The sequence below is a fragment of the Gossypium arboreum genome, chromosome 1 (genome assembly GCF_025698485.1).
Source record: "Gossypium arboreum isolate Shixiya-1 chromosome 1, ASM2569848v2, whole genome shotgun sequence".
In the NCBI taxonomy this organism is placed as follows: domain Eukaryota; kingdom Viridiplantae; phylum Streptophyta; class Magnoliopsida; order Malvales; family Malvaceae; genus Gossypium; species Gossypium arboreum.
In genome coordinates, this window is record NC_069070.1 from 46,700,587 (window position 1) to 46,710,607 (window position 10,021).

Below are 10,021 nucleotides of genomic sequence, written 5' to 3' on the forward strand. Positions count from 1 at the left end.
TTATACGATAGATTAAATATTTTTAAAGTATTATTTGGTAGCAAAAATTTACATGATAAGTGGTTGTTTGGATTTAAGGTATGCGTTTTTAACTTAAATTTTTTGGATGTGTTATGTTATATAGTGGTAATATGTGATTTTGATCTAATCTCATGGTATGTGATATCATGGTCTATATGTTCATTATGATTTATTCATATTGAAAATTTGATATGTTCGTTTTGTAAAGCATAGATTACCATGGCTTTCGATATTTGATTTGTATATGATTGGATGTTTAACATGCTTAATGTTTTGATAATGAGTATGCATGCCATGCCAAATTTCTTGCAGTTGGGATTATGTATAAGGAGGAAGATGTGATAGTTTAATAATCTACAATATTTGGCAGTTTATCCACACATGTGATTTGGCAACTTGTTTGGGAATTTGGTGGCTTAACCACAAATATGTATTTCAGCAGTTTGTCAACATGTGTTGTTGTGTTTTGAATGGAAAAGTTTTGGGGAATTCCTTTTGGTGTGTAGTAGAAATGGGTAAGAAATTTTAGAAAACTTTCAAATATATTCTATAAAAATATTTGCATTATCATAGTCATGCACATAAAGATTGCATGTTTGATTATTATGTGCTTAATAATATTTTTGTTATATTTAAACTAATTTCTTTTGGTGTGTAGCGGAAATGGGTAGAAAATTTTAGAAAACTTGCATATATGTTTTATAAAAATATTTGCATTATCATAATCATGCACATAAAGATTGCATGTTTGATTATTATGTGCTTAATAATATTTTTGTTATATTTCAACTAATTTATTTTGGTGTGTAGCGGAAATGAGTAAAAAAATTTAGAAACCTTGCATATATGTTTTATAAAAATATTTGCATTATCATATCATGCAGATTGCATGTTTGATTATTATGTGCTTAATAATGTTTTTGTTATATTTAAACTATTCTTATGGTGTTTAGAGTTGATAACTCACATGAGCTTATTAGCTTACTTTTTTCAGTTTCTTAAAATTTTTCTGATAATACTGAAGGATAGAACTTGGATGTAGTAATTGGAGGAGATTCTCAAATTTATTTTAAAATGAACTATTTAAAACTCTTTTGAAATTGTTTTGAATTATGAACTTTAGTTTGTTTTTGCTATTTTAACTGTGCATGAGAACTCGATATGATATTTAGAATGCATGTATAAACTTTGGATTTCAAAATGCTTAAACTATTGATTTTAAAACTTAAATTAATAAATCTTAATTTTAAAATAATTTAAAATAAAGTTTTCAAAGTATTTTTCAGTCTACTACGTATTTTTGAAAATAAAAAGTTTGCAAAATAAGATTTCAAAATTGATATGAAAGCCTTTTTCTTTTTACTACTAAAAGTAACAACATAATGTATTTGGAAAAACTTATTTAACTTGAACATGTTTTATTAATTATTTTCATTTTAAAAATTTCTATCAAAGATAAATAATGTTTTTCTCAAAATGTTTTAAAATATATTGCCTCTCAAATCATTTCTATGAATTTGATGTAGCTTCTGAAATATGATCATAACATTTAGTACATGCCTCTCAAATCTGTTTGTTTATATGTAATAGGTTTTACGGAAAATGTTTTGTACATTTTCTTGTGTTTGATTCACAGAGAACAGCTTGGTCAATGAAAAATGGCTTACATGTTAATGTAAAATAAGTCATTTTTCCTGTAAAATGACTTACTCTTTCGAAAAGAGTAAATCATTTTCGAAAAAGCTCATCTATATGTAATTTTATTTATATATAAAATTAACTTAAATCAAACTTAATATTATTATATTGATAATAATTTTATTTTTATTTTAAAATATTTAAAATTATTAAAATAATAATATAAAATATTATATTTTCAATATTATTAAACATACATATTTAATTATTTATATTTAGTCATATAATAAATTATTAATATAATTTATTATTTTAATAATATATTTAATATTAATATTTTAATAATAAATATTTATTACAATTATAAATATATTAATAATAAATGTTTAAGTAGTATAAAAGTTAAAATATGTCATAAGTCTATGTACTATTCACAAATTTGCAATTTAGTCTCTCTATTTTTCAGGTTTGAAAATCAAGTCCAATTGTTGAGATTATATTATTAATTTTTTGTCAATTTTGCTGATGTCACAATTTAAATAAAAATACTCACTTAGTCATGTAACTGAAAAATGACATTGTAAAGAACATGAATTTAACAAAATATTTTAATATATGCAAAAACAATCTAAAATATAAATTTTATATATGAAATAAACTCAATTAGATAATGAAAAACAAGAAAATCTAAAATGTATATTTGTTTCATTGAATACAGATTTTATGAAATTTTTTAAGAAATCAATCAACCAACAAAAATATTTTATACTGATTTATCCTAACACCAAAATATTAACATTTCCAAGAATGTAAGTTATTTTCTAAAATCATTTTTCAAAAGTTATTTTCATTGAAATAAAACAAACCCTTACTGTTTATTAACCGGAAACAAATTAGAAAAACTTTAACAAACTAAAAACAAAATCGAAAACTTGTTTTTTAATTAAGAGAAACTATAATTTGTACGGAATAATATTCTTCTTTTATTTCTCTTAATGCACATTCTTAATTGGATTTAGTTAATCGATTGCTTGGTACCATGTACTTGCAAGTATTAATCATGATTTAAGAAAGTAATATAATAGAGCTATCAATTTTGCTTCAGGAGATCATAAAATGTTGGAAATATGCTCAGACGATAAGCTATGCTAGCTCGACATATCTAGAACCAAATTTTGATACGAATTCTAAACATGAAGGCAAAGACTATAGTGAAATATGATATTCTAACAATTTATAGGGTTGTTTTATAAGAGAGAGAAAGAAAAAAAAAAGGGTGAGGCAAAATGTTAATGCATTGTGGTGCAATTGTTTTAATGTTTGATCATCTTGTTCTTGACCTTTTGAGTTTTTGCAAAGAAAAGAGCTTGCTCTGAGGGTGATCGTTGAGGAATTTGGTTTCCTTATACTTAATGGGATTTTCGAAATATGAATTTTCAATTGTCAACTTTAGATAGGGTGATGACCTGACTTTAAAACTAGAAAACATGTTGAGAATGACCAAAAAAATAGGTAAGAATATACACATAATTTTTTTTTTTTTTTTGAAAAATGCTTTCTTATAAGATTAGAATGCAATATGTTTGGACTACATAAATTATGTTGTATGAACAAAGAGAAAATCTTGTTTCATTATCTATCTGCGCAACTTATATCTCTCATCAAACCTGAAGTGTATTAAACTGATCGCATCTGCGTCTTACATCCCCATCATTATTTTCCTTGACTTTATAAACGCTTAACTTCTCCATCGAACGAGCGAACATATCAAAAAATGCAGTCTCGTTTGCAGCAAACCGGTCCACAAATGGCTTAGTCCTATTGTCAGTCACCATCTCTTGGTCAGATGACAACAACCCTAATCCGTTTTGTAAATTCTTGTAATACATGTTATCGAACTTCCCTGGGGTATACACATCGTTGAAAGCTGACATTGCTGGAGATTTGGTATAATTCGCGCAAAGTTTCCTTAACCCTTGTGCGAAAACAGGATTATAGGCTGGGTCAAACTCAGAAGTCTTGCTGAAGTTGAATATACGATTGGCGAACTCTTTACAGTGGGAGAAACCAATGGTATGTGCACCCACAAGAGCAACCATTTCGTCTGCTGAGAACCCTTTGGAAGAGAAGAGAGAAAGCAACTCATTCATGGGTGTTAAAGCTTTCGGAAGGTTTTTATCAACTATCGAGGGATTAGATTCCCTGCTGTCTTTTCTCCCCAAAACTACTTCATAGAACGGACCTCCTACCATTACAACAAGGTCTCTAGCTGAAACGGCGAGAATGTCTGAGCAGGAAACAACGCCAGGGCATTCAAGCTCAAGAGCAGTCTTGACACGAGTAATAAGGTCGAAGGCATCTCCAGCAACTGACAGATTAACGTTAGCGTCGCGCTCCGATTTGTTGAAGGCGTTGGAGGCGATAAGCATGGAGGAATCGCAGCCATTAACAAAACAGTCATGGAAGAAGACACGGAGGGTGGCTGCGGCGGTTGTTGGGGCACTGAGTTGCTTTTCTGCTAGGATTGTTTGCATTATGTTCTGAAACTTGGGGCATGGTTTGTTGTAGTAATCGGCGGATAGCTTTGATTGTGTTGAGCGAAAGAGTAATAGGAACGAAAATAGTGTGAAAAGGAGGACAAGATTAGGGAAGGCCATATTGTTTCGAGAGATTGAAAATAATGCTTTTTTGGGGCCTCGGCAAAATGTCTAGGGAATTAAGATGTTAATTAGTTTCTAGAGATAATGTAGGCGTTGGGGAAAGGCAGATGAAGAGGAAAGGAGGTGAGGAAGATAGAATTTTATGGAGAAATTAGTGTCAAATGTTTCAGGTTTTGCGGTAATGAGAGAGAAAAATTAGTGTATACAGATTTTTCAGTCGTTGGGCTGATGTAACGCCAACGAGCGGTCTCAAGGAAACTTAGCAAACCGAATTTTTCTCCCCAACGCCAATCCATTGAAACAAACAATTGATGGTCATTTCAAATGAGCATAGTGAATAAGGGTGTTAGGAGCGGGGTTTAATAATAATAAGATAAAAAAGAATAAATATATAATTGTGAAATTACATCCATAAATGTAATGGTAAGATAAATTGTATTTTCAAGAAAAAATGTAATTAGATTTTTAAAGACGAAATTATCAAGAAGAGTAATTGTAACACCTATACCCGGCTTGGTCGTTAAGCCCGAGTACGGGATGCCACACCACTGTCTCATCTCACTCACAACAAGTGGAAAGTCTATTCTAAGTATAACGTCTTTTATTGTAATATGATTTTAGGTTTTAGGTCACTTAATTGGTTAATTATTGTGATTACATGCAAAGCATACCATAAACAGTCCTAAAAATGAGTATTAATATGCACAAGGTCCATTTAGCAAATTTATCAAAATATGTTCGTAGGTATCAATACTGACACGAGGGTATTGATATTTTCTCTGTGTGGTATCGATAACACCTGGAAAACGATACCAAACTTGCATTCTGTTTCTCGATTAAAAATAAAAATCTCGAAAATTATTGGTACCTTTCGTGAAGTATTGATAAATTTACCTCGAGTATCGATACTCGAGAAAATGTATCGATACCAAATCTCTATTTTGACTACCTGCATGTTTCAAAACATAGAGGTATCGATTTTAAAAACCAATTATTTATGCCTCTCCAGATCTAAAAAATGCAACATATATAAGTAATTAACCCATTCCAATTTAGTTCCTAAACATCATGCATCAATTACTTTGACAAATAATCATTCAACGGTCTAATTAAAATGTCAATATCGCAAAATCATGTTCGAGTAAGTAATGTCAATCCATCCTCAAGTTCATGAACTCAAGCATAACAATAACATGTAATCCTTATCAATCGAACCAAAAACTAGCATAATGTATTGAAATCAATAGGGCTATAATGAGTCTACCACATTGGCCTATCACATTGCCTTTATTCCCTAAACATGAATAAGCATATAACACCTACTAATAGAAGTTAAATAGTCGGCTTGGATCACTCCTTTGAAGGTCACACTGCTCACACCGACACTACTTATCTGCAATAGTTAAAAAGGAGTGCGTGAGTTTAACAAGCTTACTGAATCCTCAGAATAACCACTACGTAAACAAGTCGTCATGCATCAACCAAAAAACATACAACATTTTTCCGAAACTTCTTTAACTTAGTGCCATAATTTACAAATTTAATCATCTCTCATGTATCCCTTTTACACATTCATATAAGAATATTTAGGCATATATTCCGATACATAAGAATCACATATAGTCACATATAATCCCATTTAGACGCAATTTATAGTAATTTGCATAGCAACCACATGCTCGTTTAGGCATAAATCACATTACACTTATATACACTTTAAGATAATTTAGCACTTGAGATATAAAACATAAAAGTGAGCTCTATCACAACTCATTGGTTACACGGATCTTTAACATGCCATACATAGACTCAGAGTCGAACATATCCCATAAGTGTAGCTTATAGCTAACACTTTTTGAAACACCACACACATATATCCCAGTGAATGGAGCATAGCTCGCATTCTCTTATCTCTCCAAAAACTATCCCTGGGTCTCAAAGCCCCAAATATCACAACACATATAAATGAGTACTCACAATCTGATGGCATGCCAACTATATCCAATGGTCTCATTAAGTCACAAGGCCAAAATATTCATACTGTCATCAAATATTGCTTTACCAATTATTCATACATATTCTCTCCATAACCATATTATTAGCACATTGTACACACTGTTACATTGCATGAATAACATGCCTTCATATTTACCATCACAATAGTCATCACAACATGCTCATATTTCATCACATCATAATGCTCCTTATCAACTCATCCAACGATCTCCAACCCCGAGCTAACATGAAAACACTAAAGGAAAGGAAGGGAAGGGAGTAAGCTTTATAGCTTAGTAAGACCATATGAAAATAATAAGCGATTTATCAACTTGCTTCTCATGGTAATACAACCCTATTTGCATTTTCACTCATGTTTCAGTCAAGCTATTTTCTTGAGTCACAGTCACTAAATTAATTATATCTAGAAGTAAGAAACTCCATATTAAGATCCGATAATTTTCTCTAAAACTAGACTCATATACCTTCTTACCATAAAAGTTTAAGAATTTTTTGTTTATCCAATTAGTATAGTTTATTCTGTAAAATCACCCTTGATTCGCTGCCCAACAACTTCAACTAGTCTTTACTAAAAATTAATTCTCTCCTCATATGGAACTTAAATAATGTTCCCATTTATTTCTCTTAATAATAGACTCATTAAGGAATCTATGCATATAAATTATAACCCATAATTATTTATGTACAAGTTTTTATGATTTTTCCAAATCAGAATAGGGGATTTCTAAATTGTTTTGACTATGTCTCACACAATTTCAAATATCTCATAATATGGAATTCTTTTGCTTACACCATTTCTTCTTTGTGATACTAGATTCAATAATCTTCAATTACGTAGTTTATTCAGTCTCGAATTCACTTTTTACTATTTTTGGTGTATTTTCAAAGTCAGACTACCGTTGCCGACCGAAGCTGTTTTATTACTATATTTCACTCTTTTATGATCATTTTTAAACGGGCATTTATGCCAATCCATTTCTCCTTTCATGTTCATTAGGTCACCAAGTAAAGGAATATACATTTCATGTCTCAATTTAATGTGGCCTCAAAGTCTGACACATAATCATCAATCACATTTCAACCATCGTGGTAAGAATACATATATGTACATCATAAACATAAAAGGTCACCAAAATTTCATTTTCATAGGCATAACTTACTTATTTGTATCCTTACCAAAGGTGCATTGTTTCATGTTCACAATAGCATTTAAGCTTCGAATACATACTTGTACCTTTTCAGCATGCTCATATATTTAGCTTCTCACTTTCATCGCAAGCTTTGAACTATCCGTTGAATCACTCGGAATACCAGAGGATAATCGGGAAATCATACACATATCAATGTCGATGCCATATCCCAAATATGGTCTTACACTGGCTCTCATATATCCGTGCCAATGTATGTCCCAGACATGTCTTACACTGGCTCTCATATGTCTATGTCGATACATGTCCCGGACATATCTTACACTAGCACATCTCGTAGCCGATGCATGTCCCAGACATGTCTTACACTGGCTTACATCTCATGGCCGATGCATGTCCCAGACATGTCTTACGCTAGCTCTCGGTTCAATGCCGATGCATGTTCCAGACATGTCTTACACCAGCATTTCATAATGTGGCCGATGCATGTCCCAAACATGTCTTACACTGGCTCACATAACAGCAGTGTCTTGATGCCCGTATCCTAGGTATTTCCAAAGGTCCAACCGGGATTTCTCAAGGGTCACATCGTAGCCAAGCTTGTTCGAAGAATTGATTATACAATTCACAAGGTTCGTTACCATAAGAACTTTCAGTTCATTTCATCATTCTATAATTTACTCATCTCAACAAGATATCATATTTCATCAATTTCTAATATTTCATAAATACACAAAGTGAAATCGACATATTAAGCTTTCGATTATTTAATAAGGTATAATATTTTCTCATACACCCTAGCACTAACACATAATTCAATACAATAATAACAAGGAGATTTTCAAGTATAACATTAATAACATTAATAACTTGCTTATTAAATCACACGGACTTACCTCAAATGAAATTTCGGCTAATTATTCTCCTTTTGCCTTTAACCACGCACTTTCTCGATTTAAGCTCAAATCTAGATTTTATTGATCTAACATGATGAAATTCACTCATTTAATTAATGTACTAATCATTTCGGACCTAAAACATATTTTGGAAAAATTCACATTTTTGCCCCTAAACTTTTGCATAATTACAAATTTAACCCAAGGCTCAGAAATTGAAATTTATTAGATTTCTATAAGGTTTAAGACATGCTGAACATTTTTCTCTTCTATGGCAACCTAAAATTCTCACTATTTCATGATTTTATAAACATTAACAACTTTTACTAATTAACCCGTTTTAACCATTTTCAACGAAAATCACTTAACAAAAATTGTTCTCCCAACCTCAAGCATCCTTATTCTACCATTAAACATCAAAATCCACAATTATCTAGCATGTGTCAATTTTTTTAAACTTTATTTTTCATGCAAATAAATGGTTGAAATAGAAAGGTTAAGCTTTTAAGGTCTCAAAAATATGAAGAACATTAAAAACATGGCTCAAATGCACTTACAATTGAGCTTTGAAAAGCTTGAAACCCTAGCCATGGAGTCATGTAAATTTCGGCAGCCCTATGAAGAAGATGAGCAGATTTTTTTGGGCTTTTATTTTGTCTTTTATGCCTTAAAACACCCAAATGACCAAAATGCCCTTTTTACTAACCCTTCAATTTTTACCCTTCCATGTCTAGTTTTGTCTATACCAAAATATGATGGTCTATTTGTCATTTAAGGACCTTTAGTTTAAACCCCCATTTTAACCAAGTACTTATATTCTAGAACTTATATTTTGCAATTAATGCTATCTAATCTCATTAATAAAATTGGGCACTTTATCAATAAAGTTTACTTAACAAAATTTGCACACAATCACTCAAACATATCATGAACTCTAAAATAGTCATAAAACAAATATTTCTACTTTGGATTTGTGGTCTCGTAACCACTGTACCGACTAGGCCCTATTTCAGGTAGTTACAGGGCAGACCGTGTGTCACACATGGCCTAGACACACGCCCGTGTGTCTACCCGTGTGGACAAAATAAAGGTTGTTTACCAAGCCATTTGTCACCCTCATTTCCATCTACACACACACAAGTTCAATGGCATAAATCATGATATACTTAGGCAACCAAACATCTACAATCATGGCCAATACATGTCATAGAAATGCCATCATCTATCATGCTCATGGCATTTCATTATGCCAAATCAAACATACCAATTTCACATTCAAAACACCAGTAAGACTACTTCCAATTTGCATTAACTTATCAAGATAATCATCCTACCAATAAACCAAACTCATCCATTTCACAACAAGTCATTAAGCCACAATCAACATTTAGCAAATCAATATAAACCACATCACCAAAGGGGCAATGGCACATACATGCATATATATATATAAGCTTACAACCAATTCAACCAAAATGAGCCAAGTTACATGGCCAAATACCAAAACAAGCCTATGACAATTACAGACCATTACATTTGGCCAAATCAGGATGACACATATAACAAAATGACCAAGTCTCTATACATGCCATATTCTCAAAATGTTTAAAATCATTCATACCCAAAATAACAAATTGATAGT

At 31.4% G+C, this 10,021-nt stretch overlaps 1 protein-coding gene across 1 annotated transcript; it reads right to left on the reverse strand.

Annotated features, from left to right (window-relative positions):
• Window positions 1-3,192: 3,192 nt before the first annotated feature.
• On the reverse strand, window positions 3,193-4,422 carry LOC108481196 (peroxidase 31-like). The gene has a single exon (XM_053018200.1). It carries the CDS (start codon window positions 4,314-4,316, stop codon window positions 3,321-3,323), a length of 996 nt encoding a protein of 331 aa, XP_052874160.1. The 5' UTR covers window positions 4,317-4,422; the 3' UTR covers window positions 3,193-3,320.
• Between the last annotated feature and the right edge of the window lie 5,599 nt (window positions 4,423-10,021).

Excerpts from the sequence above, each read along its gene's own strand:
- LOC108481196 (XM_053018200.1), bottom strand. The coding sequence starts at position 4,316 with ATGGCCTTCCCTAATCTTGTCCTCCTTTTCACACTATTTTCGTTCCTA.